This window comes from Phyllobates terribilis, unplaced genomic scaffold, assembly GCF_046119375.1.
Source record: "Phyllobates terribilis strain yellow unplaced genomic scaffold, ASM4611937v1 Scaffold_7__3_contigs__length_470593459, whole genome shotgun sequence".
In the NCBI taxonomy this organism is placed as follows: Eukaryota; Metazoa; Chordata; class Amphibia; order Anura; family Dendrobatidae; genus Phyllobates; species Phyllobates terribilis.
The window spans coordinates 291088944-291115701 of record NW_027362767.1 but is presented as its reverse complement, the minus strand read 5'-3'; the positions used below and the strand labels follow the sequence as shown (position 1 = coordinate 291115701).

Genomic DNA, 26758 nt, shown 5'->3' with positions numbered 1-26758 from the left:
AACATATAATGTCATTATAATGTCCATACTATCGGTGCACTCATGTGTTTGTATTATCATGCCATACTGCTCATTCATTGTTTTGTGACTTGCCTCTTTATGCCCTTCCCACAGATGCTCCTCCTACTCTACGGTCCTCCCCTCCCCTCCTCTTATGCCCCTCCTCTCCACCGCAACCTTAGGAAATCCTGCCGCTCCCTCTGGCTATACTTAACATTGTGGAACGCAAGCTTCGCCTCCTGGAACGCTCACATGACCGGAGTCCGTCACTTCCGGTCACGCGACTTGCCACTTCCAGTTTTGTGCGGTCACCTGTTTTTGTACTCGCGCTTGCATTGGCTCACTCGTCAGCCTCTCCCCCTATATACGCCCCCTCTCTCACTCTGGTCTCACATCGAGCGGTGGACACCGCGATGCACAACTGGAGCCTACGTACGCTCCTCTAAGGTAACCTTCTCTCCACTGCTGGATATGCTAGTTATAATCTTTGTTGCCCTAAATACTTATTTGCTTCTTCCTATCCCCTCATCTACAGGCAGCCCGTTTGGGACCCTACCTCTCTAACTACACCAGCAGTTCTTTTTGGTATGTTTATACCCTCCACTGCGGCTCCTCTAGCATTTCCTCCACATTTTCTTCTACAGCTGCTCGCTATTTTCTTCCTCATCCCTCTTCTTTCTCATTATCTCCCCCCCTTGTTTTATCCTGTCCTCCCTATCCTGCACTGTGTACAACATTCAATTTCTTTTGATATTCACCTTTCACAGTACCAGTGATATCACATTTACCTGCTCTTTCTCGTGGTCTCACACACTTTCTACAAAAATCTCTTTCCCCTTTTTAAACCCCCCCCCCTCCCCCACTCCTTCTTTTCCATATGTTTCTCCCTTCCTTCCCCCTTTTTTTATCATCAGATTGCTTTATTCATTTATGTAATATGCCCTTTAGGCACTATGTTTTTTTTCCAACTTCCCATTGTATTTCGTGATTACTACTATTATCTTTGTAAGCTATGTTTTGTCCTTATCATTATTGTTTATAATGAATCATATTTCCCGACAAAACCTTACATTGTTTTTTATCTTCTACAGCCAACTGAAGAAGGTCATTATGACCGAAACGTTTTGTTGTTATATTGCTGTGTGTTTATCATGTTAAAATAAATTTTCACATATAAAGGACATTTTGAGTGCCGAGGTTTCTTGAACTGTGTCCAAATTTTTGGCAGACCTTGCATTCACTGCATAGGCCAACACTATGGGAGACTCTCTCCTTTCTAATGGGAATTTGTCGTTACTGTGGCCCTGCTCTGTGTGTTTTTAAATTCTTAGTGGGGTTTTTCCTAAAATTGGTTAGCCATTGGACTCACTGCATACCCTATAACTGTATAGCAGACCCTCTCCTTTCTAATGGGAACGTGTCGTACCTTGTTACTGTGGCCCTGCTCTGTGTGTCTTTAAATTCTTAGTGGGGTTTTTCCTAAAATTGGTCAGCCGTTGGACTCACTGCATACCCTATAACTGTATAGCAGACCCTCTCCTTTCTAATGGGGAACATGTCGTACTTGTTACTGTGGCCCTGCTCTGTGTGTCTTTAAATTCTTAGTGGTGTTTTTACTAAAATTGGTCAGCCGTTGGACTCACTGCATACCCTATAACTGTATAGCAGACCCTCTCCTTTCTAATGGGAACATGTCGTACCTTGTTACTGTGGCCCTGCTCTATGTGTCTTTAAATTCTTAGTGGTGTTTTTCCTAAAATTGGTCAGCCGTTGGACTCACTGCATACCCTATAACTGTATAGCAGACCCTCTCCTTTCTAATGGGAACATGTCGTACCTTGTTACTGTGGCCCTGCTCCGTGTGTCTTTAAATTCTTAGTGGGGTTTTTCCAAAATTTTGGATGCCCTTGCTGTCACAGCATGGGCATTACCACTATAGGAGACCCGCTCCTTTATAATGGGAACATTTTTTTACTGAGACCCTCCTCTTTGTCTCTTCAAAGAGGTATTGGGTTGCGTCCAAATTTTTGGCAGCCCTTGCAGTCACTGGATACGCAATAACAGTATAGGAGACCCACTTGTTAATAATGGGAACAACAAAGCATAGCCGGCTGATGGCTCTCTAACAATAGCTAGGGCCGACTGCTGGCCTTTTAAGAATAGTAAGGGCCATCTGATGTCCCTATAAAAATAGGCTTTGTGACTTTCAGAGTCCCTCCATCATAAATAAAAAAGGATGTGTCTGATGATGTGTCACACACCACATTGCCAGATAAGGTTGTAAAATGTTAAAATGACATTTCCCGGTGAATGCATTTGTCTTAAAAAATAACGTAAAAAAACCAAAACAATAGGATCTTTCTTTAGTATAAAAAAACAGCGTCACCAATTTAACCTCAATGTAATCACATTGTTCAGCTCATGCACCTCCCCTCCATCTCCGAAATGACCACATCAGTCACAAGCTGACAGCACTGCAACACTGCCTTGGCCAAGCGACAACAGGCTGTGCTGAAGATAACATGCTTAATGCTTAATTGACAAACCGCCCAGCGCTGCAGAGTTGTTGAAAGCTGTAACACAGCAGCCTGATCTGTGGCTCTCACCGTTGAACATACAGCCAGGCATGGTCGTGTGTAACAATGGGCGGAACCTGGTGGCGGAGAAACGACAGCCGGGGTAGATACGGTTTCCTTTTATGCCAGTCCTTTCACCAAGCTAAAGAATATGGCTGTGGTGAAATACAACTCCCAATGAGAAGCTGTTTCAGATTGAAAAACATTGTGCCCACCAGAGGATTTGATTCTGAGGGCTAACCTTTCTCACCCGCTCAAGAGCCCCATAGCAGCTGCAAAGTGAGCGCTATCATGAACTCTCCTGAGGTAGAAGCCAAGGCACACCAGAGGATTCTCTGGTGGGACCGTCCAACCCTGCCGAGAAGCAGTCCTGGCTAAGAAAAGTGTGTGGGAAGGTTCCCGTACACTCTATGGCTGCTTTTTTACTGAGGAGGAAACACACGCAAACACGGGGAGAGCATACAAAGTCCTTGCAGATGTTGTCCTTGCTGGGATTTGAACCCAGGATCCCAGTGCTGCAAGGTTTCAGTGCTAACCACTGACCCAATGTGCTGCCGTTCACCCTCTAATATCTAACCGGCTGGAGAAATTTGCACCTACTGCCACTTTATCTTCAGCTCCTTTGTGAGAAAATGTATGTGGGCAGCCACTCAGTCTAATAAATAAAATTCCTGAGAAGGAAATTGGGGATGGCTTCACTACTGGTACTGGGGACAGTGCTAATACCATGGCGTTGTACCATAGTTTGATGGAAATATTCCAGGCTGGTAGGAAGCAAGCAAATTCCCACAGAAAAGTACCAGCAGTAATGTTCAGGCCACATTTCAAGTGCAAGCAGCTTTAGAGGACGTCCTGGGAGAAATGACACGCAGGGTAGATACGGTTTCCCTCTATGCCAGTCCTTTCACCGAGCTAAATACAACTCTTAGCAAAAAAAGTTGTGGACTGGCTCCGTACCATCCCTGGCCACATTCACCTGTCCACGTGTTTGTGGTTAGGCGGTCCTTCCCAGTAAGTGCACTGGGGAGGGCACGGGTAATGTTGTGGGACCCGTGCTTGTGGAAGGCGGAGGCGATACCGTGAAATATAGTGGTGGCTGGGGACCGAGTATGGACACCTGGCCGCCGCCGGCATGAGGTTGTGAAAAGCTTCCGCCTCCACGAGCTTAAAAGGCAATATTTCAAGTGCAAAGAGCTGCCCAGAAATCTGGCAGTTTAGTGTTGCAGCCTGTGGGTGGGTCGGTGGGTGGCTGGCTGCATACTTGCGCTTGCATTCCAAGGAATGGCGTAGGGACAACTGAACGCTGCAGTGGGACAAGGACGTGGACGGTGATTGTTGCAAGTCTGCAATGACAGGTGCATGGCGGAAGGCATCTTCGCATGCGCCAAGGATCACTTATGATGGGCACACTTTTAGGCAGTGACCTGGGAGTCAGAAATGCTTCCAGAGGTCTTCCCCATGCTGTTCCCATGTCTTTTGAACACTGTATGCATGTGTCTGATGATGTGTCACACACCACATGGCCAGATAAGGTTGTAAAATGTTAAAATGACATTTCCTGGTGAATGCATTTGTCTTGGTTGAAAGCAATTCAAAAGTGCAAAAACGCATCAAAAAACGCTACGTGTGAACATAGCCCAAGTTGTGGAGGAGTATTTTTGTTTTTGGTTATTTATTTTGCCTTATATACAAGTCATTACCCTGGAAAGGATGTTCCTTAACATATTTCCCAGGAAAATCCATTTTGGTTTCGTTTTTGTATGTTTTATTGTGAGTCCGTAAAAGTGGCGTAATACTCTGACCACGTTGCTGACAGCTGTGATCTGGGAGTCATAAATGCTTCCAGTGATCTTCCCCATGCTGTTCCCATGTCATTTGAGCACTGTTCCCATCGATTTGGGCAATTTTTAGGCCCTCTGCAGACCGCCGGGGGGGAGCCGCCTGAAAAATGCTCGAGTTTCCCATAGACTTACATTGGGCTCGTTGCTCGGGTCAAGCACCTGAGTATTCCAATTTGCTCAACCCGAGCAACGAGTACCCGAGCATTTTAGTGCTCGCTCATCACTAGTTATGAAATGTTAAAAATGAACAATTCCACTATGATTTTTTTTTTTTGGGAAGGGCTGGGGTGGGGGGCAGCAGGATGTTAGGGGTAGAATGTTTATTCATAAGTAGTTCAGTATGTGGAAAAACCTGACCTGGCAACATGATTCTCTAGATTACAATGATACAAAAATTGTGTTTGGTAAAAAATAAAAAAAATAAAAATTGATGTGTGTCGCTTTTTTCTGACACCTGTCACTTTTTTATTTTTCTGTCAATGGAGGTGTGTGAAGTTTTTTTTTTTTGTTTTGCTTGTTGAGCAGTAGTTTTCTTGGTACAATTTAGGATACGTATGGTGTTTTGATTGCTTTTCTTATATTTGTTAGGGGTGAGTGGTGACTGGTGACCAAAATCTGGCGAATTTGGAGTTTTGATATTTTTTTCTTTACTGTATTTATTTTATGGGTTAAATAATTATATGTTTTGCCATTTTGGACTCCTCACTTTATTTTTTAATCCCCATGGGTGACTTGAACCTGAGATCTTTACTACATACTTCAGTTCAAACATGGCTGCTGGAAACCCATCAGCGACCCATAAACCCATAATCGCATTATGGTGTAGTGCGATGAGCGCCCAAATGGATGGCATCAACTATATGCCACTGTCAGATATTGATAGTTGTAAAAACAGCAGCAATCAGAACAAGTTAACTGCTGATAGAGGCAGGTCCTGGCTATATAACCCTGCTGGCATTTGCTGTGTACGGTGCGGACTCAGCACCCGCATCCGACATTGGATATACCGGTACGTCCTATGTTGGGAAGAGGTTAATTGAGATTAAGTTATCCTGGAAATGCAGGTAATCATAAACAGGGAATACAATTAGCATTTAAAAAGAGCACGAGATCTGTTTAGCACTTGCCTTAATACTGCCTCCTGCTCGGTCTAGCAGTCCTGAGATGACTGTAGGCACGATCCATTAGTGAACTTTTTCTTATGGCCTTCAGAGGAGGAACTTTGGTATTGAGCATGTGCAGCACAGATTTGGACATTTTTAACTAACGGTCTTGGAGCAGCATAAGTATGCCTAGTATAAGGGACAGGAATGGTGATAAATGATTTTATATAACTAACTATATTAGAACGCTGTTTATTTTAAGAACTAAAATATATATATATTGGTAATGAATTTTCTGGACTGATCATAAGTCTGCAGTCACTTTATGTGACTGAATTGTGACAGTGTATTCCCAGCACAAGTAGGCGTTCACTGGATAATTTGAATAATTGCGGTCAAGGACCAACTAGATTCTCATTGGCTGAGAAGCAAATTAGGATCTAGTCAGCCCTTAACTGCAAGTATGCAGCATTTACTTGTGCTGATGATAGAGGTGAATCCTAACAATGTGTGCATTGCACATTGTCATGATTTGGCAGTATGCAGTCATATTGAGTGGCTGCAGACTATTCTGTTCAGAACTGAAAACGTCTTAAGGCTGTGTTCCCAAAATGAGTTTTCAATGAGTTTTTGATGCTGCGTATTTTCACTGTGTCAAAAACAAAGCATCTTAAACTTCCAGCAAAGTGGATGGGATTAACTGCAGTCTCATAGCCACTGTGCTTTTTCTTTATGCAGTATAGAATGACCCACGGTGCTTGTTTCAAATCTGCAACATGTCAATTTCAGTTGCAGGTACGTTGATTTTATGTACAGATTTTCCCCATAGAATTGCATTAGATTCAGAAAATCCACAGGTAAGAAACGCATATGCAGTTTTAGTGCATTTCCACTGTGGAAATGCACTAAAAATGCATGTAGTCTGCACATGACTGCATCAATAAAGTTGTGTCAAACACAAATACCAGGAAGACGGCTAAAAAGCGTGTGAAAAAAACACACTAAAAAACGCAATGAAAAAATGCGAGTAATCTAATTCACATAATAGGCGCAGAAATGCTGCAGAATATCTGCAACATCGAAAACTCATGAAATACCCATTGCGGGAACGTAGCTGTGGAATGTTAATTCTCTGAACAGTAATTTCAGAATGCACTCTCTGGTTCCTGCAGTATGAAAGTTGTCGAATGGGCAATTATTTGATAAACTATTCCCTTTTTGCAACTTTTCTCTCAATTCCTAAAATGTAACATATACTGGAAAATACTAATTGGTAAAAATGTATGGGGAGAACATTGAATTTCTTTTTTAAATCCATAAATTGTGCTCACATTCCAATAATGCCCTATAGACCACATATGCCTTGTTCAGCCCATGTGTATGGAAAATGTTATAGGATCCGGAAATATACTAATAATTTATTAAATTATTGCAGCTATAAATGCTATATCAGCTATGGGAAAGGTAGCAGGTCAGACAGACTTGAAGGAAATGCTCTTGGAGGAAAACTGTTCTACTACAGATCTGCTCAGCGTAGCTGCACAAATAGCTCTAGATGTAAGTAGAAAAATAAAGGAGATCTATAATATGAATCCATAACATGCACCACTTGTTCCAAATATTACTTCTCCAACTTCGAAATTCTCTGTATTTTGGTACAGTATCATGTTACTATACTCCCAGGATTTTTGATTGATGTATACCTTGTCCATTTGGGTTATTAGCCAGTATAATTTACGTATTGTTACAAACAGCAATGGTAAGTAACATATATATATACTGCTCAAAAAATTAAAGGGAACACTTAAACAACAGAATATAACTCCAAGTACATCAAACTTCTGTGAAATCAAACTGTCCACTTAGGAGGCAACACTAATTGACAATCAATTTCACATGCTGTTGTGCAAATGGAATAGACAATATAATGGAAATTATTGGCAATTATCAAGACACCCTCAATAAAGGAGTGGTTCTGCAGGTGGGGACCACAGACCACATCTCAGTACCAATGCTTTCTGGCTGATGTTTTGGTCACTTTTGAATGTTGGTTGTGCTTTCACACTCGTGGTAGCATGAGACGGACTCTACAACCCACAGAAGTTGCTCAGGTAGTGCAGCTCATCAAGGATGGCACATCAATGCGAGCTGTGGCAAAAAGGTTTGCTGTGTCTGTCAGCGTAGTGTCCAGAGGCTGGAGGCACTACCAGAAGACAGGCCAGTACACCAGGAGACGTGGAGGGGGCCGTAGGAGGGCAACAACCCAGCAGTAGGACCGCTACCTCCGCCTTTGTGCAAGGAGGAACAGGAGGAGCACTGCCAGAGCCCAGCAAAATGACCTCCAGCAGACCACAAATGTGCATGTGTCTGCACAAATGGTTAGAAACCTACTCCATGAGGGTGGTATGAGGGCCCGACATCCACAGATGGGGGTTGTGCTCACAGCCCAACACCGTGCAGGATGCTTGGCATTTGCCACAGAACACCAGGATTGGCAAAGTCGCCACTGGCGCCCTGTGCTCTTCACAGATGAAAACAGGTTCACACTGAGCACATGTGACAGACGTGACAGAGTCTGGAGACGAAGTGGAGAGGTATCTGCTGACTGCAACATCCTTCAGCATTACCGGTTTGGCAGTGGGTCAGTAATGGAGTGGAGTGGCATTTCTTTGGAGGGCCGCACAGCCCTCCATGTGCTCGCCAGAGGTAGCCTGACTGCCATTAGGTACCGAGGTGAGATCCTCAGACCTCTTGTGAGACCATATGCTGGTGCGGTTGGCCCTGGGTTCCTCCTAATGCAGGATAATGCCAGACCTCATGTGGCTGGAGTGTGTCAGCAGTTCCTGCAAGATGAAGGCATTGAAGCTATGGACTGACCTGCCCGTTCCCCAGACCTGAATCCGATTGAGCACATCTGGGACATCATGTCTCGCTCCATCCACCAACAGACTGCCCAGGAGTTGGCGGATTCTTTAGTCCAGGTTTGGGAGGAGATCCCACAACCTCATCAGGAGCATGCCCAGGCGTTGTAGGGAGGTCTTACAGGCACATGGAGGCCACACACAATACTGAGCCTCATTTTGACTTGGAAGGTTATTGCAATAATCTTGTGTGTTTAAAAAGTTTTTGTTTATTTGTTTCGCGTACCCGGTTAAAGTACAAAGACTTATAGGTTGTGGACGGTGAGCAGCCAAAAACTTTATTTGTAAATAGTTAGCACTTCTTAAGGTGCTTCTTGTTGGTTTTATCAAGACAACCGAACAAAAACCCGTTTGGCGTGGCCCGAAGACGTGGTCCAACAGGTGGATCACCTATGCCCTGTAGCCACGCCCAGGGTTTACGTTGGGGGTTTGTTGTGGATGGGTCCCCCCACTTTGCACCTTCTCCAGTGAGATGGATACCCGGTTAGGAATCTCACTGTAGCCTGCTGAAAAATGTTTTATATGTGTGAAGAAAAATGTTATTTAAAGAAGTTTCATATAGTAACCTGAAATGTTCAAGAAAAGTGCCTCCCATAAAGGGAAGAAAAGTTATGATTGTTCTTCTATGAGAATGCATTCCAAAAATGTTTGTATGTCTAAAACACCTGTGTTTTTGCTCTGTTCCAGCCCGCGGACGTGCTGTGTTTAATGGGGGGGGGGTGTATGTGGCGCCCCTGTGGGTCCAGTCGCCACAGAGGTACTGCATCTCACCCTGAGGTGTGGTATCCCACTCTCAGGTAAGGAGGGAGTACTACCCGGGACCCACCCACCTGCATCCAATACTACACCACTCCAGACCAGCAGGAGGGGAAAGATGAACTTATTCACTGCTGAGCCCTGTCCCTGGCTGGAAGGGGAGGGACCAAGAGAGGGGGAATCATGTAGTGGGTGTGGGTGGAGGAAGAAGTTAAGTGGAGCACAGAGGGTAGGAGTATAAAAGAGAGGGTGGAAGGTTCTGGAAGTGGTCAGAGTTCAGAGCCGAGTTGGGAGCAGGAGCTCAGGAGGAGCTCTGCTCAGGGGAGTGGAGAGAAGAGTCGGGCCTAGTGAGAGAAGCCCAGGAGAAGAGTGAAGAGAGGAGAGAGGAGCAGTGAGGAGGGCTGCAGGAAGACAGAGGGGATCCCAGGGGCACGACGAGTACAGAGGCCACCTGTGCGCCCGAATTCACGCTGGCGTGGAGGGATCAGGCCTCAGAAGTGGACTGGCCCCAAAACTAGTGGAGAACAACCAGGCTCAGCTAGCCAACCGGAGGCTGCAGCATTTTCAAGATGTTGCAGCCAAAATCCACAATTATATCGCCGAAAAGGTGGCCGCATAGGGTCCAGGGGACTGAGAGCACGTTGTCCGACAAGGCCCGAGGCCACTGGCTTGGGACACTGATTGTGAGGCGTAGGGCAGGAGGGCGAGAGCCAGTGCAGTGAGACGACCGGGAAAGATACATAGAACGGGGTCCCGTTTAAGTGCTCCTGAGGTGCCTGAGAGATTGCTGGATCCCTACCCCGGTGGACACAGGACGACGTGGACGGTCATTACCGGCTGCAGCGGTAACCTGGAACTGCCTAGAACTGTGAGTAAAGCCTGAAAACTGCACCCCACTGTGTCCTTGAGTCATTACTGCGCCACCAGCTCTGCACTACACTGCACCAACAACATCTACCTCATAAAATCACTATATCCTGCCCTGGAGCTTAGCTCTATCTGTGGAGAGCTGAACCAACTCTGCTGCGTCACCATCAGCTCCAGTGGATCTGCACCACATCGGCGGCCCCATATAGCCGCATACCACAGGTGGCGTCACGAACATTATTCCTAAAAAGTTTATTCCCCTTTTACTTTCCCCTTTAATTGACCGCCCTGGGACACGCACCGGGTCACTGCCACCGTGACATCCCCAGCACCGACTGGCCCGGTTACCGAGTACTCCACGGCCCAGGGGGCGCGTCATACTCTCACTGAATACTTTGTTCTGTACAAGGTTGAATGTGCTGACAACAAAATCACACAAAAATCATCAATGGAAATCAAATTTATTAACCAATGGAGGCCTGGATTTGGAGTCTCCCCCAAAATTAAAGTGGAAAAACACACTACAGGCTGATCCAACTTTGATGTAATGTCCTTAAAACAAGTCAAAATGAGGCTCAGTATTGTGTGTGGCATCCACATGCCTGTATGACCTCCCTACAATGCCTGGGCATGCTTCTGATGAAGTTGCGGATGGTCTCCTGTGGGATCTCCTCCCAGACCTGGACTAAAGCATCCGCCAACTCCTGGACAGACTGTGGTGCAACGTGACGTTGGTGGATGGAGCGAGACATGATGTCCCAGATGTGCTCAATCGGATTCAGGTCTGGGGAACGGGCGAGCCAGTCCATAGCTTCAATGCCTTCATCTTGCAGGAACTGCTGACACACTCCAGCCACATGAGGTCTGGCATTGTCCTGCATTAGGAGGAACACAGGGACATGAGACATGATGTCCCAGATGTGCTCAATTGAATTCAGGTCTGGGGAATGGGCGGGCCAGTCCATAGCTTCAATGCCTTCATCTTGCAGGACCTGCTTTGATCTGTGAAGAGCACAGGGCGCCAGTGGCGACTTTGCCAATCCTGGTGTTCTGTGGCAAATGCCAAGCGCCCTGCACGGTGTTGGGCTGTGAGCACAACCCCCATCTGTGGACATCGGGCCCTAATACCACCCTCATGGAGTCGGTTTCTAACCGTTTGTGCAGACACATGCACATTTGTAGCCTGCTGGAGGTCATTTTGCAGGGCTCTGGCAGTGTTCCTCCTGTTCCTCCTTGCACAAAGGAGGAGGTAACGGTCCTGCTGCTGGGTTGCTGCACTCCTATGGCTCCCTCCACATCTCCTGGTATCTGCTCCATGCTCTGGACACTGTGCTGACAGACACAGCTACCCTTCTTGCCACAGCTCACACTCATGTGCCATCCTGGATGAACTGCACTACCTGAGCAACTTCTGTGGGTTGTACTGTAGACACCGCCTCATGCTACTGTACAGTCATGGCCAAAAGTATTGAGAATGAGACAAATAGTAATTTTTCCAAAGTTTACTGCTTCATTTTTTGTAATGGCAATTTGCATATACTCCTGAATGTCAAAGAGTGATCAGCTTAACAGCAATTACTGTACTTGCAAAGTCAATATTTGCCCAGAAAATGAACTTTAACCCCAAAACACATTTCAACATCATTGCAGTCCTGCTTTAAAAGGAGCAGCTAACATCGTTTTAGTGATTGATCCATTAACACAGGTGTGGGTGTTGATGAGGACAGGGCTGGCGATCAATCAGTCATGATTAAGTAAGAATGACATCACTGGACACTTTAAAAGGAGGTTGGTTCTTGGTATCATTGTTTCTCTTCAGTTAACCATGGTTATCTCTAAAGAAACACGTGCAGCCATCATTGCACTGCACAAAAATGGCCTAACAGGGAAGAGTATCGCAGCTACAAAGATTGCACCTCAGTCAACAATCTATCGCATCATCAAGAACTTCAAGGAGAGAGCTTCCATTGTTGTCAAAAAGCTCCAGGGCGCCCAAAAAAGACCAGCTAGCGCCAGGACCGTATCTTAAAACTGTTTCAGCTGCGGGATCGGACTACCAGCAGTGCCGAGCTTGCTCAGGAATGGCAGCAGGCTGGTGTGAGTGCTTCTGCACGCACTGTGAGGCGGAGACTCTTTGAGCAAGGGCTGGTTTCAAGGAGGGCAGCAAAGAAGCCACTTCTCTCCAGAAAAAACATCAGGGACCGACTGATATTCTGCAAAAGGTACAGGGAGTGGACTGCTGAGGACTGGGGCAAAGTCATTTTCTCTGATGAATCCCCTTTTCGATTGTTTGGGACATCTGGAAAACAGCTTATTCGGAGAAGAAGAGGTGAGCGCTACCACCAGTCTTGTCTCATGCCAACTGTAAAGCATCCTGAAACTATTCATGTGTGGGGTTGCTTCTCAGCCAAGGGAATCGGCTCACTCACAGTCTTGCCTAAAAACACAGCCATGAATAAAGAATGGTACCAGAATGTCCTTCAAGAGCAACTTCTCCCAACCGTCCAAGAGCAGTTTGGCGCCCAACAATGCCTTTTCCAGCATGATGGAGCACCTTGCCATAAAGCAAAGGTGATAACTAAATGGCTCATGGAACAAAACATAGAGATTTTGGGTCCATGGCCTGGAAACTCCCCAGATCTTAATCTCATTGAGAACTTGTGGTCAATCATCAAGAGTCGGGTGGACAAACAAAAACCAACAAATTCTGGCAAAATGCAAGCATTGATTATGCAAGAATGGACTGCTATCAGTCAGGATTTGGTCCAAAAGTTGATTGAGAGCATGCCAGGGAGAATTACAGAGGTCTTGAAGGGGCAACACTGCAAATATTGACTTGCTGCATTAACTCATTCTAACTGTCAATATAACCTATTGGTACTCATAATATGATTGCAATTATATTTCTGTATGTGATATAAACATCAGACAAACACTAATAAAAACCAGAGGCCAGCAGATCATGTGAAAATATAATTTTGGTGTCATTCTAAAAACTTTTGGCCATGACTGTACCTCTAGGGGTGAGAGCAATGGCAAAATGAAAAAGTGACCAAAACAACAGCCAAAAAGGATGAGAACAGAGAAATGGTCTGTGGTCACCACCTGCAGAACCACTCCTTTATAGGGGGTATCTTGCTAATTGCCCATCATTTCTACCAGTTGTCTGTTCCATTTGCACAACAGCAGGAGAAATTGATTCACAATCAGTGTTGCTTCATAACTGGACAGGTAGATTTCACAGAAGTGTTATTGACTTGGAGTTACATTGTGTTGCTTAAGTGTTCCCTTTATTTTTTTGAGCAGTATATATATATATATATATATATAATGTCTGTAAAAAGCGCTGTGGAATTAATAGCACTTTATAAGTGAGTAAAATAAATATATATACTGTACATATATAGTTTTAATCCTAAATGACTATCAATTTATTGTAATGATCTAATCGATTTTCTAATATGATTTAATTAAACAGTCCCTACCATTCCCTCTCTACTCCCAACTGTTTTACATTACTTTCTTTTTTACCTACTTCCTTTTTGATGATGCTTCGTTTGAGAATTCCCAGTGCATTCTGGGATACTCAAATGAGACATCATCAGGGGGCAGAGGCTGCGGTCACTTTACTTCCCTAGTCACCTAGGTACGCCCCGCATGTCCACAATTTATGGATTTAGTTCCGCATTAATCTGGTGGGGGATTGGTATTAATATTGTAATGTTGACTATCCAATGTCTTAAATTAGAGTTTTCAGCTTTTAATACAGTTATATGAAAAAGTTTGGGCACCCCTATTAATCTTAAGCTTAATGTTTTATAAAAATTGGTGTTTTTGCAACAGCTATTTCAGTTTGATATATGTAATAACTGTTGGACACAGTAATGTTTCTGCCTTGAAATGAGGTTTATTGTACTAACAGAAAATGTGCAATCTGCATTCAAACAAAATTTGACAGGTGCATAAGTTTGGGCACCCTTATCATTTTCTTGTTTTAAATACTCCTACCTACTTTTTACTGACTTACTAAAGCACTTTTTTTGGTTTTGTAACCTCACTGAGCTTTGAACTTCATAGCCAGGTGTATGCAATCATGAGAAAAGCTACTTAAAGTGGCCACTTGCAAGTTGTTCTCCTGTTTGAATCTCCTCTGAAGAGTGGCATCATGGGCTCCTCAAAACTGTCAAATGATCTGAAAACAAAGATTATTCAACATAGTTGTTCAGGGGAAGGATAGAAAAAGCTGTCTCAGAGATTTAACCTGTCAGTTTCCACTGTGAGGAACATAGTAAGGAAATGGAAGAACACAGGGACAGTTCTTGTTAAGGCCAGAAGTGGCAGGCCAAGAAAAACATCAGAAAGGCAGAGAAGAAGAATGGTGAGATCAGTCAAGGACAATCCTCAGACCACCTCCAGAGAGCTGCAGCATCAACTTGCTGCAGATGGTGTCACTGTGCATCGGTCAACTATACAACGCACTTTGCACAAGGAGAAGCTGTATGGGAGAGTGATGCGAAAGAAGCCGTTTCTGCAAGCACGCCACAAACAGAGTCGGCTGAGGTATGCAAAAGCACATTTGGAGAAGCCAATTTCTTTTTGGAAGAAGGTCCTGTGGACTGATGAAACCAAGATTGAGTTGTTTGGTCATACAAAAAGGCGTTATGCATGGCGGCAAAAAAACACAGCATTCCAAGAAAAACACTTGCTACCCACAGTAAAATTTGGTGGAGGTTCCATCATGCTTTGGGGCTGTGTGGCCAATGCCGGCACCGGGAATCTTGTTAAAGTTGAGGGACGCATGGATTCCACTCAGTATCAGCAGATTCTTGACAATAATGTTCAAGAATCAGTGACAAAGTTGAAGTTACGCAGGGGATGGATCTTTCAGCAAGACAATGATTCAAAACACCGCTCCAAATCTACTCAGGCATTCATGCAGAGGAACAATTACAATGTTCTGGAATGGCCATCCCAGTCCCTAGACCTGAATATCATTGAACATCTGTGGGATCATTTGAAGAGGGCTGTCCATGCTCGGCGACCATCAAACTTAACTGAACTGGAATTGTTTTGTAAAGAGGAATGGTCAAAAAAAACTTCATCCAGGATCCAGGAACTCATTAAAAGCTACAGGAAGCGACTAGAGGCTGTTATTTTTGCAAAAGGAGGATCTACTAAATATTAATGTCACTTTTCTGGTGAGGTGCCCATACTTATGCACCTGTCAAATTTTGTTTGAATGCAGATTGCACATTTTCTGTTAGTACAATAAACCTCATTTCAAGGCAGAAACATTACTGTGTCCAACAGTTATTACATATATCAAACTGAAATAGCTGTTGCAAAAACACCAATTTTTATAAAACATTAAGCTTAAGATTAATAGGGGTGCCCAAACTTTTTCATATAACTGTACATTGACTACCTTTTGTAAAGAACAATTTTTTTTTTTATTTCTCTGTACTTAAATTTTTTAAAAATCATTAAGTGTCATCAAAATTAGATGTCATAAAGAAATCTCACCTTCATTCATAGGCCAATGATAAGAAAGTGGCCATTAAGGCTCTGGAGTGTGTGGTTGAACATTCCCAAGACACAAAACAAGTATTTACTTCGCTCAGGTAGGCTTTGCCCTGAGGTTATTCATCATGCATAGACTTTTTGCTTGAGCATTTAACCAATACGCATTTTACCACTTATTCTTATAGGTTAATGCTGCTCAAAATGTAAAATCCAGATTTGAGTACAATTAAGCTTATTATACTGTATATCCTACTTTGCTCAATTCATACTTCTAGAAATTCTGGAAACAAAATTCTGATTCCTCACATCAATAACTGTTTTTTCTATGCAGATGCATTCCTACCTGACCAACAAAATAATAGCAAAATGGGGCTCCGATGTCCCAAGTTGGAATGGTGGAGCAGCTGCATGTGTGCATTTCCACTCCATGTAAGACTTATAGGAATGACAGAGATAGTCAAGGCCTGTACTCGGTTATCACCGTCAGTCCCACAAAATTTGAATGAAGTCTATTTCAATAGGAAACAGAATCCTCATTCCCAAACACCAGGACCTAGCAGTGGATAGGTGATAATAACTTGATTTCAATGTATGCTTTTTGTTTCTAGTAATATGGCAATAGATCACATCACTTCACATCAAAACACAGTACACAATGCCTGTATCAACATATACTAGTTTAAGAGTATATTTATAAATATCAGCTAAGTGGAATAAATGGTGGAAACACTTTAAAAAAAAGTTTATCATTTTCTCCATAAAAAAATAATTAATTGGAAACACTTTCTTTAACCACTTCGCGCCAGAGCCTGTTTTTGCCTTCGTGACCAGGCCAATTTTTTCAATTCTGACCACTGCCAGTTTATGAAGTAATTACCCTGGAACGCTTCAACGTATTCCCCTGATTCTGAGATTGTTTTTTCGTGACATATTGTACTTCATGATAGTGGTAAAATTTCTTCGATATCACTTGCGTTTATTTGTGAAAAAATCGGAAATTTGGCGAAAATTTTGAAAATTTTGCAATTTTCAAACTTTGAATTTTCATGCCCTTAAATCAGAGAGATATGTCACACAAAATAGTTAATAAATAACATTTCCCACATGTCAACTTTACATCAGCACAATTTTGGAACCCAAATTTTTTTTTGTTAGGGAGCTATAAGGGTTAAAAGTTGACCAGCGATTTCTCATTTTTCCAACAAAATTTACAAAAACATTTTTTTAGGGACCACATCATATTTGAAGTCACTTTGAGGGGTCTTTATGACAGAAAATACCCAAAAGTGACACCATTCTAAAAACTGCACCCCTCAAGGTGCTCAAAACCACATTCAAGAACTTTATTAACCCTTCAGGTGCTTCACAGGAATTTTTGGAATGTGGAAGAAAAAAATTAACATTTAACTTTTTTCACAAAAATGTTACTTTAGACCCAATTTTTTTATTTTCACAGGGGTAACATGAAAAAATGGACCCCAAATTTTTTTGTGCAATTTCTCTTGAGCGTGCTGATACCCCATATGTGAGGGAAAACCACTGTTTGGGCGCACGGCAGGGTTCGGAAGGTAAGGAGCGCCATTAGACTTTTTGAATGTAAAATTTGTCTGAATAATTAGCGGATGCCATGTTGCGTTTGGAGAGCTCCTGATGTGCCTTAACAGTGGAAACCCCCCACAAGTGACACCATTTTGGAAACTAGACCCCTTAGGGAACTTATCTAGATGTGTGGTGAGCACCTTGAACCCCAAGGTGCTTCACAGAAGTTTATAATATTGAGCTGTAAAAATAAAATTTTCACATTTTTCCCACAAAACCGTTTTTCATCCCTTAATTTTGCATTATCATAAGGGTAATAGGATAAATTGCACCATGAAATTTGTTATGCAATTTCTCCTGAACACGCTGATACCCCATATGTGGAGGCAAATTACCGTTTGGGCACATGGCAGGGTTTGAAAGGGAAGGAGCGCCATTTGACTTTTTGAATGTAAAATTTGTTTGAATAATTAGCGGACGCCATGTCACATTTGGGGAGCCCCTAATGTGCCTAAACAGTGGAAACCCCCCACAAGTGCCACCATTTTGGAAACTAGACCCCTTAGGGAACTTATCTAGATGTGTGGTGAGCACCTTGCACCCCCAGCTGCTTCACAGAAGTTTATAATATTGAGCCGTAAAAATAAAATTTTCACATTTTTCCCTCAAAAAATGTTTTTCATTCCCTAATTTTGTATTATCATAAGGGTAACAGGATAAATTGCACCATGAAATTTGTTGTGCAATTTCTCCTGAACACGCCAATACCCCATATGTGGAGGCAAATTACTGTTTGGGCACATGGCAGGGTTTGAAAGGGAAGGAGCGCCATTTGACTTTTTGAATGTAAAATTTGTTTGAATAATTAGCGGACGCCATGTCACATTTGGGGAGCCCCTAATGTGCCTAAACAGCGGAAACCCCCCACAAGTGCCACCATTTTGGAAACTAGACCCCTTAGGGAACTTATCTAGATGTGTGGTGAGCACCTTGCACCCCCAGCTGCTTCACAGAAGTTTATAATATTGAGCCGTAAAAATAAAATTTTCACATTTTTCCCTCAAAAAATGTTTTTCATTCCCTAATTTTGTATTATCATAAGGGTAACAGGATAAATTGCACCATGAAATTTGTTGTGCAATTTCTCCTGAACACGCCGATACCCCATATGTGGAGGCAAATTACTGTTTGGGCACATGGCAGGGTTTGAAAGGGAAGGAGCGCCATTTGACTTTTTGAATGTAAAATTTGTTTGAATAATTAGCGGACGCCATGTCACATTTGGGGAGCCCCTAATGTGCCTAAACAGTGGAAACCCCCCACAAGTGCCACCATTTTGGAAACTATACCCCTTAGGGAACTTATCTAGATGTGTGGTGAGCACCTTGCACCCCCAGCTGCTTCACAGAAGTTTATTATATTGAGCCGTAAAAATAAAATTTTCACATTTTTCCCATAAAAAATGTTTTTCATTCCCTAATTTTGCATTATCATAAGGGTAACAGGATAAATTGCACCATGAAATTTGTTGTACAATTTCTCCTGAGTACGCCGATACCCCATATGTGGGGGAAAACCACTGCTTTGGTGTACGGCAGGGTTCGGAAGAGAAAGAAGCGCTATGTTGGCTGGGATAGGCAGCAGACACCATGTCACATTTGAAGAGTCGCTGACATGCCAAAACAGCAGAAACCCCCACAAGTGACCCCATTTTGTAAACTACACCTCTCAAGGAATTCATCTAGGGAAGTAGTGAGCATTTTTTAATTTTTAAATTTATACCATTGGGCAGTGAAAAAAGCATAATTATATTTTTACCACAAAAAAATGTTTTACCCTCAGATTTTACATTTTCACACAGGGCAATGGGTAAAAATGGTGCCGAAATGTGTCACACAATTTCTTCTAAAAGTGTCAATACCCCATATGTGGCTGTATCGTACCACTTAGCCATACGGTGAGATTTGAGGGGGAAGGAGCGCTATTTGACAATTGGAGAACAAATTATTGTAGAATAGGCATTTGGATTTGGGAGCACAAAATTTTCTGAATTTCTTTTGGGGGGCAAGGACCATTTTGCTTTTCCAGAGCCTTTCTGCTACCAGTAACTTGGAAGTCCCTTATATTTTTAACAGATGATGGACCTGAGTGGGGACTAGCTTTTTTTGAGGACTGAGTTGAAGCTTTTATTGGGAACATTTTACGTAACATTTATCCGGCGCTCTAGGCTGAGCACTTACATCGGGGTTTCCATCTAAATTTCCAAGTGATGTAATTCAGATGAAACCCCTGCGGGATCCATTCACTGTAATGAGGCAGCAGAGTTACTCTGGACTCCGTCTGGCCTCTGTTTAGCGGTGTCCTTTTTTTCAGAAGTGCACAAAACTGTGGCCAACCGCACTTTTATGCACGCCTAAAACAAATGACACCGTGGGATCCCAGGCTAGACGGCATCCACAGTGGCCTATATCTGCCTCATTACAGGGAATCTTCCATCATGGGTTCTGGCTGAATCACGTATTTCAGAGATTTACACGGAAACTCTGGTGTAAGTGCTCAGTGCAGAGCACAGGATAAATGTGAGCAGAGCCTTACTGGGATCTTTGGGAGACATAATAAACAAATCAGTAGCAGGTGAATAATATTTGTTTTATTTATTTTTTATGCCGTTCCTAGTGTGATATAACTGATTAGATTACTTTATTCTTCGGGTCGGTGCGATTACAGAGATACCAGATTTATATCGGGTTTTTATGACTGACAGCTGTCACACACTAAAATACGCTTTTTTTGCAAAATCTAGTTTTTGCATCACCATATTTTGAGAGCTATAATTTTTCCATATTTCGGCCGATAGAGTCATGTGACAGCTTGTTTTTTGCGGGACGAGTTGAAATTTTTATTGGAACCATTTTTGGGCACGTGACATTTTTTGATCGCCTTCTATTCCGTTTTTTGGGAGGTAAAGTTAACAAAAACAAACACTTCAGGAATTGTTTTTTGAGGGTTTTTTTATGCCGTTCTGCGTGTGGTAAAAGTGATCAGGCAGCGTTATTCTTCGGGTCAGTACGTTTACAGCGATATTACACTTACTGTATTTTTTTTATGTTTTGGCGCTTTTACACAATAAAACAATTTTATAGAAAAAAAAATATTTTTTTTGCATTGCTTTATTCTGAGCGCTATAACTTTTTATTTTTTGGCTGATGGAGCTGTATGGCGGCTTTTTTTGCGGAACAAGATGACGTTTTCAGTGGTACCATTTTTATTTCTATTCTGCTTTTTGATCACATTTTTTTCCACTTTTTGTTTGGCGATATGATGAAAAAGCATATTTTTTTGCTCCGTTTTTTATTTATTTTTATTACGGTGTGCACAGAAGGAGTTAATTAATGTGACAGTTTTATAGCTCGGGTTGTTTCGGACGCGGCGATACCAAATATGTGTACTTTTTTTGGTTTTGTAATAATTTACGGATTTATTGGTTTAATATTTTATTTATTTATTTTTATTTATTTTGTGATTTTTTTTTTTAATAGTTTAAAAACTTTTTTTTTACTTTTTTTTACATTTTTACTTAGTCCCTGTATGGGACATTAATTTTTATTTTTCTGATCACTGATCTCATGTAATGTAATACACATATATTACATTATATGAGATCTTCACTGACTGTTTCAGTCAGAGTCTCCTGTCTGACTTCAGCTACATACAAGCTGAAGCCAGACAGGAAGGACACCATATATGGCAGAGCTGGAGGCGGTCATGTGACCTCCAGCTGCCATAGCAACCCCAGGTCCTCAAACGAAACGGAGGTCTTCGGAGGTAAGTAAGACGACCCCCTCTCTTCCTGCTGTCTCCTATATGCCGCGATCACTATAGATCACAGCATATAGAAGACAGCAAAGGGTTAACATCACTGGGACCTGATCTAATCAGGTCCCGATGATGTACCCTGTCAGAGCTAACGCTCTGCACCGGAATCGCAGTGCTTGCAGGACCCTGGGGGTCCTGAGCACTGCGAGACCACCCACCGTTTTTAAACATCGGCACTGCACAGAGCCCGGCAAGCGCCGACGTTTATCTACAGTGGGCGGTCGGGAACCGGTTAAAAAGTTTTGGGTTTTCTCCACAATATAAGTTTAGCACTAATATATTATGATATACTGTACACCAGGAGTCCCCAACCAGTGGTGCAGCAGCACAAGGTCTAGTAAACAGGTATGAAGAGCAGGTCTCCAGATGGTGACTTCTGTAAGTAGCCCCGCACAGAAGAGGCAATCTAGCTGCACATATACTAATGGGGAGGATATATGGTATGCTTGAGATAGACTAATACTATTAGTTACATGGGTGTTGAAGCTGGATACGATAGTTTGGTGGGAGTGCTTTATGTGAGAATTCTGAATGGGGGAAAAGTGGGAACCCCTTTATGTAAGCTTACTGCTTGTAAGGCAGGGGGGCACATGGTGCTTTCTGTGGGGCAGCTTTGGCTGTTGTTATACCAGTAATCGGGGCTCTAGGTGAAACTACGATAGGGAGAGGGAGCGCGGTGGATGTGGTTCGCGATCATGTCTCAGAACTGAATGTGGCTCCAATGTGAAAAAAAAAGGTTGGGGACCACTGCTGAACAGTATTTATCTATCTACAGTATATGCATATCATGCTTTATATATATATATATATATATATATATATATATATATACAGGGTCGGACTGGGGTGCCTAGGGCCCACCAGGGGAACTGACTCTAGGGGCCCACACTACAGTCCACCATAAACGGTTTTATTACTTGTTATGCTTTTCTATAATGTACTATAATTACATGATTGGCCACGCTGTGAAGCACTGAGCTGCAGGACTTTCTTCGAACAGTCATTCCGTACTGCCAGAGTCCCTTTAATGGTAACTTGTCACCTTGAAAAACGCTATTTATCTGCAGATATAGGGGTAATCTGCAGGTAAATAGGGTTTAAAGCCTGGTTAGACGGCTTATTGGAAAAGCATTGGCTACACGGAGAAAATTACATTTTATTCTCCCTGCCGCCACTCACTTCCTGTCATAGGGTCGGTGCAAGGAGGGAGACATTACAGTCACCACAAACTACAAAGTGAGGGTGCTGCAATAAGGTCCGGCACCTTGACTGTGACATCTTCCATGGAGGCCAACCTCAGGCTGAGCTTCATTGAATGACTAACATGGCAGCAGCACCTGGCAACTAGTGCTGAGCGAGCGTGGTCGGATAAGGTGTGATCCCAGCATGCTCGGGTGTTATCCAAGTATCTTCTAGTGCTCTGCTACTATGCTCGAGTCCCCGGGGTAGCATGTTTTGCGGCGGTATATATATATATATATATATATATATATATATATATATATATATATATATATTGCTGTTGCTTGTTAATTAGTGCCCATAAACAGATACACATGCTGATTGTGCAGGTACTGCCTACTGAAACTTCTGATGCCTGTGGGAAAGTTGATCCTTGCAGTTTAACCTCTTAGATGCCATGCTCAAAAGTGACCTCAGCCTCTAAGTAGTTAAAATGAGGAAGGAGGCTTCGTCAGTCAGCCTATTGTTCCTTTACCCGCATGCGGTAGTGTGATGCTTCATTATGGCAGCTGTATGACTAACATTGTTCGTGCTCCAATTATACCCTGCCAGAGACTGACATTCATAGTAAGATACCTGCGATTGTATTATATGAGGTATCGAGTTCATTGAAGTTCAAGTCCCATTGATAAAATAAAAAAATGTCAACAAATTATAATGTACCCCAATATGGTGCCATAATAAACTGGTTCAGCAAAAATCGGGTCCTCATGTGGTTACTTCAACGGAAAAATTAAACAGCTATGACTATAGGAATACTGTAATAAAAAAAAGCTGTGTCTGCAATTCCCAAAATAACTGGATTGTGGTTTTCCATGATCAGCAAAAAGTATCTGTTTTTTTCTCCCAGAAATAGTTCCAATACTTGTCCATATGCTGCAACTATTATTTCAGTTCCTCATCATTGAAGTCAATGGGACAGCATGTTTGAGGTGCCATTTACAGGGCACATAAATTCAAGATCTACAATTAAAATAGGTTGTTCTATTTTTGGAGAGATTGTGAGAGAAATTTTGGTGTTGTACAGTTTTCACACCCCTTGTTTATATGTACAGTATATGGAAATCAAAGAGTTTGTAAATCACAGAATTTGCAAGCAGCAGCATTCCCTCCGAAGAGCCAACTTGGAGGACATGCCAGGTCCTACAGTGAGAGAGAGATGCTAGGTTTCTAAAGTCTTTCCCATTGAGGGGGATCCTGAGTTGGGGACTGTTTTGCATTACTATTCATTACTGTTCATCGTTATTAGAGATGAGCGAACCTTTCTGATTGATGAATATTCCGATGTTCGCCGAACATATCCGAACACCATTGAATTCAATGGCAGGCAAAACCAAACGCATAGACAACACCCTCAGAGGGGCCCAAAAGCTGCCAAAACAGCTCAAATTAGGGGCAGACACCAGGAAGAGTGGCATCAATTGACCCAGAGTACAAATAGTATAATTATTATTATTTATTATTATAGCGCCATTTATTCCATGGTGTTTTATTTGTGAAAAGTGGTATACATAGCAAACAACAAGTACAATAATCTTGAACAAAAATTAGTCACCGACTGGTACAGGAAGAGAGAGGACCCTGCCCGTCAGGGTTCCCAATCTGCAACTGACTCGCCCCCTGGGCCGTGGGGCACTCGAGACCGGACTTCAGGGCAATGCTGGGAGTAGTAGTGGCGACCCGGTCCCGTGGCTCAGGGTGGTCAGAGCAGTGGTAGTCTATGATGTACTGTAGGTAATGTCTGACTATGCCACCCGTGGATTGCGGTCAGGGAGGACCGCCGCTGCAAGGCAGACCGCTGAGGCTGGTGTTGGGGATGCAGTAGGGAATAGTACGACTCCCCACGGGAGGAGTGTAGCCTCAGGGCAGGTAATAGGATGCTGGGGGTGATGGTGCAGGTGCAGCAGTAACCACACAGAGTCCAAGAATGCAGTCCAGGGTCTTTTACTGATCTTATCACAGACCCACCAGGAGTACAGGGTAGGAATGGTCCTGGGTGTCTGAGGGCATTCGGGCGAGCTCCGCTGGTCAGAGTGAGTGGGTAGGCCTACCGTTCTCTCTCTCTCTGCCCTTGCTGACTATCTCCCCCTTTAGTGGTATGATAGCCCACGTCCCTGAGCTTGCCGTGTACTACGCCTGTATGGCTTGCTACTCGGGCCTTAGGTACCTGTTGCTTCTCCGTGCTGTACCGGTCCTTCTGTGTGGCGGAGCCTCCAGGCTTCTTGGCCAAGGGACCTGAAATCCCTTGCGGGTTGGTTTTCTGCTGCAGGACCTGCAACCCTGACAGCCTCGGACCCCAATGTCCGGTTGTGTAATCTCTCTCTCTGCCAGGACCGGCTCTCGTCGCCTCTGTCCCTGGCTTTCTGCTCCTCCTTTGCCTCCTGGACTCCTCAGCTGCGGCTGACCTGTCCCTCTCTCCTGGGAACCCTTCTGGATGCTTCCGAAGTGGGTCCTGGTCTCTCTAACCCTGCCCTCAGTACCAGTTTTTATAGGGGCAGCCTGCTCCCCCTACTGGCCTGGGACAGGAGGTGCTGCATGCAAATGGTCCATGACCAGAGAACCTCCCTCCTGCTCTCAGACACAGCCTTACAAGTTTGTGGCATCCAGGCCTGGGGTGACACACAATGAATGGGTGAGGATACAGTAGATTGTATAGAGCTGGTCGCGAAGCTGTATGGTAGAGTGAGGGTTACTGCAGGTTGTAGGTTTGTCGGAAGAGGTAGGTCTTCAGGTTCCTTTTGAAGGTTTCCAAGGCAGGGAAGAGTCTGATATGTTGGGGTAGAGAGTTGCAGCGTAGGGGAGATGCACGGGACAAATCTTGTATGCGATTGTGGGAAGAGGAGATAAGAGGGGGTTGCGTGGAGTTAAGTACCGGGAGACTAGATCACAGATGTATTGAAGAGACAGATTTTGGATGGCTTTGTATGCCAAAGTTAGGGTTTTGAACTGGAGTCTCTGGGCAACAAGGAGCCAGTGCCGGAATTGACAGAGGGGAGAAGCCAAGGAATAGCGGGGTGACAGGTCGATTAGTTGGCCAGCAGAGTTTAGGATAGATTGGAAGGGTACGAGAGTGTTAGAAGGGAGGCCACAGAGCAGGAGGTTGGAGTAGTCGAGGCAGGATATGATGAGGGCATGCACTAGTGTTTTTGCAGATTCATGGTTGAGGAATGTGCGGATCCGGGAGATATTTTGGACTTGGAGTCAGCAGGTAGTGGAAAGAGCTTGGATCTCAGGTTTGAAGGAGAGATCAGAGTCAAGCTTGCGAGACAGGAGAGTGGGCAGCTACTGACTTTGATGGATAGGTCTGTTGGGGGGGTTGAATGAGATGGTGGAAAAGTGATGAATTCGGTTTTAGAAGTCTAGCAGAGAAAAAAGATGAAATAGCGGACAGACATTGTGGGATTCTGGTTAGTAAGGGGGTGATATCATGTCCAGAGATGTAGATCTGTGTGTCATCAGCATAGAGGTGATACTGGAAGCCGTGAGACTCTATTGGCTGTCCCAGGCCGAAGGTGTAGCTAGAGAAGAGCAGGGGTCCTAGAACTGAACCTTGGGGGACACAGACAGATAGGGGACGAGATGAGGAGATGGTGTGTGAGTTGGAAACACTGAATGTCCTGTCTGTTAGGTATGAGTAGATCCAAGATAGGAGCAAAGTCTGTGATGCCAAGAGATCAGAGAGTCTGTAGTAAGAGGGAATGGTCCACTGTGTTCAAGGCAGATGTCCGGTCCAGGAGGAGGACAAACTTGTGTCGCTTGGATTTGGCGATTAGCAGGTCGTTGGTGACTTTAGTCAGGGCAGTTTCAGTCGAATGGTGCAGTCGGAAACCAGATTGTAAGCAGTCAAAGAGGGAGCAGAAGGAGAGGAGGGAGGACAGTTCAAAATGGACATGTTGTTCCAGTAGTTTTGAAGCATAGAGGAGAAGTGATATTGGGCAATAGCTAGACACAGAGGATGGGTCAAGGTAGGGCTTTTTGAGGATGGGTGTGATCTAGGTATGTTTGAAGCATGAGGGGAATACAACAGATGTTAGTGACAGATTGAAAAGGTGGGTTAGGGTTGGGATGAAGACTGTGGTAAGGTTTGGAATGAGGTGGGACGGGATTGGGTCAAGTTCACAGGTGGTGAGATATGATTTGGAGAGTAAAGAGGAAAGTTGATATTCCATGATGGCATAAAAGCTGGTTTTGGATGAGGAGAGTTGAGTAGTTATGAGGAGGGGCTGTTGGGACTTTAGGCAAAAACTTTGCCTTATGCGGTCAATCTTCTGCTTGAAGAATGAGGCAAAGTCTTCAGCTGAGATGAGACGGGAGCTGGTGGACGGAGGAGATAACTGAAAGTACTGAATAGCTGTTTAGGGTTGTGAGACAGGGATGATATGAGAGATGAGAAGTAGGTTTGTTTTTCTGCTGAGTCATTGCGCAGAATTTTGACAACTTCTGTTACTGGACGGGCTACCCGACTCCCCTTCTTTGGCAGCCAAACAGCAGTATGCCTTGTAGATGAGGGCCAG

The 26758-nt window shown here is 43.7% G+C and overlaps 1 protein-coding gene across 1 annotated transcript in view; it reads left to right on the top strand.

Annotated features, from left to right (window-relative positions):
- Positions 1-26758, top strand: part of TEX11 (testis expressed 11) — a 321481-nt gene that overhangs the window by 213506 nt on the left and 81217 nt on the right. The window contains exons 16-17 of the mRNA XM_073642366.1: positions 6956-7077; positions 15600-15685. Of these exons, the coding sequence (XP_073498467.1) occupies positions 6956-7077; positions 15600-15685 (208 nt within the window). The remainder of the gene's footprint in view (positions 1-6955; positions 7078-15599; positions 15686-26758) is intronic.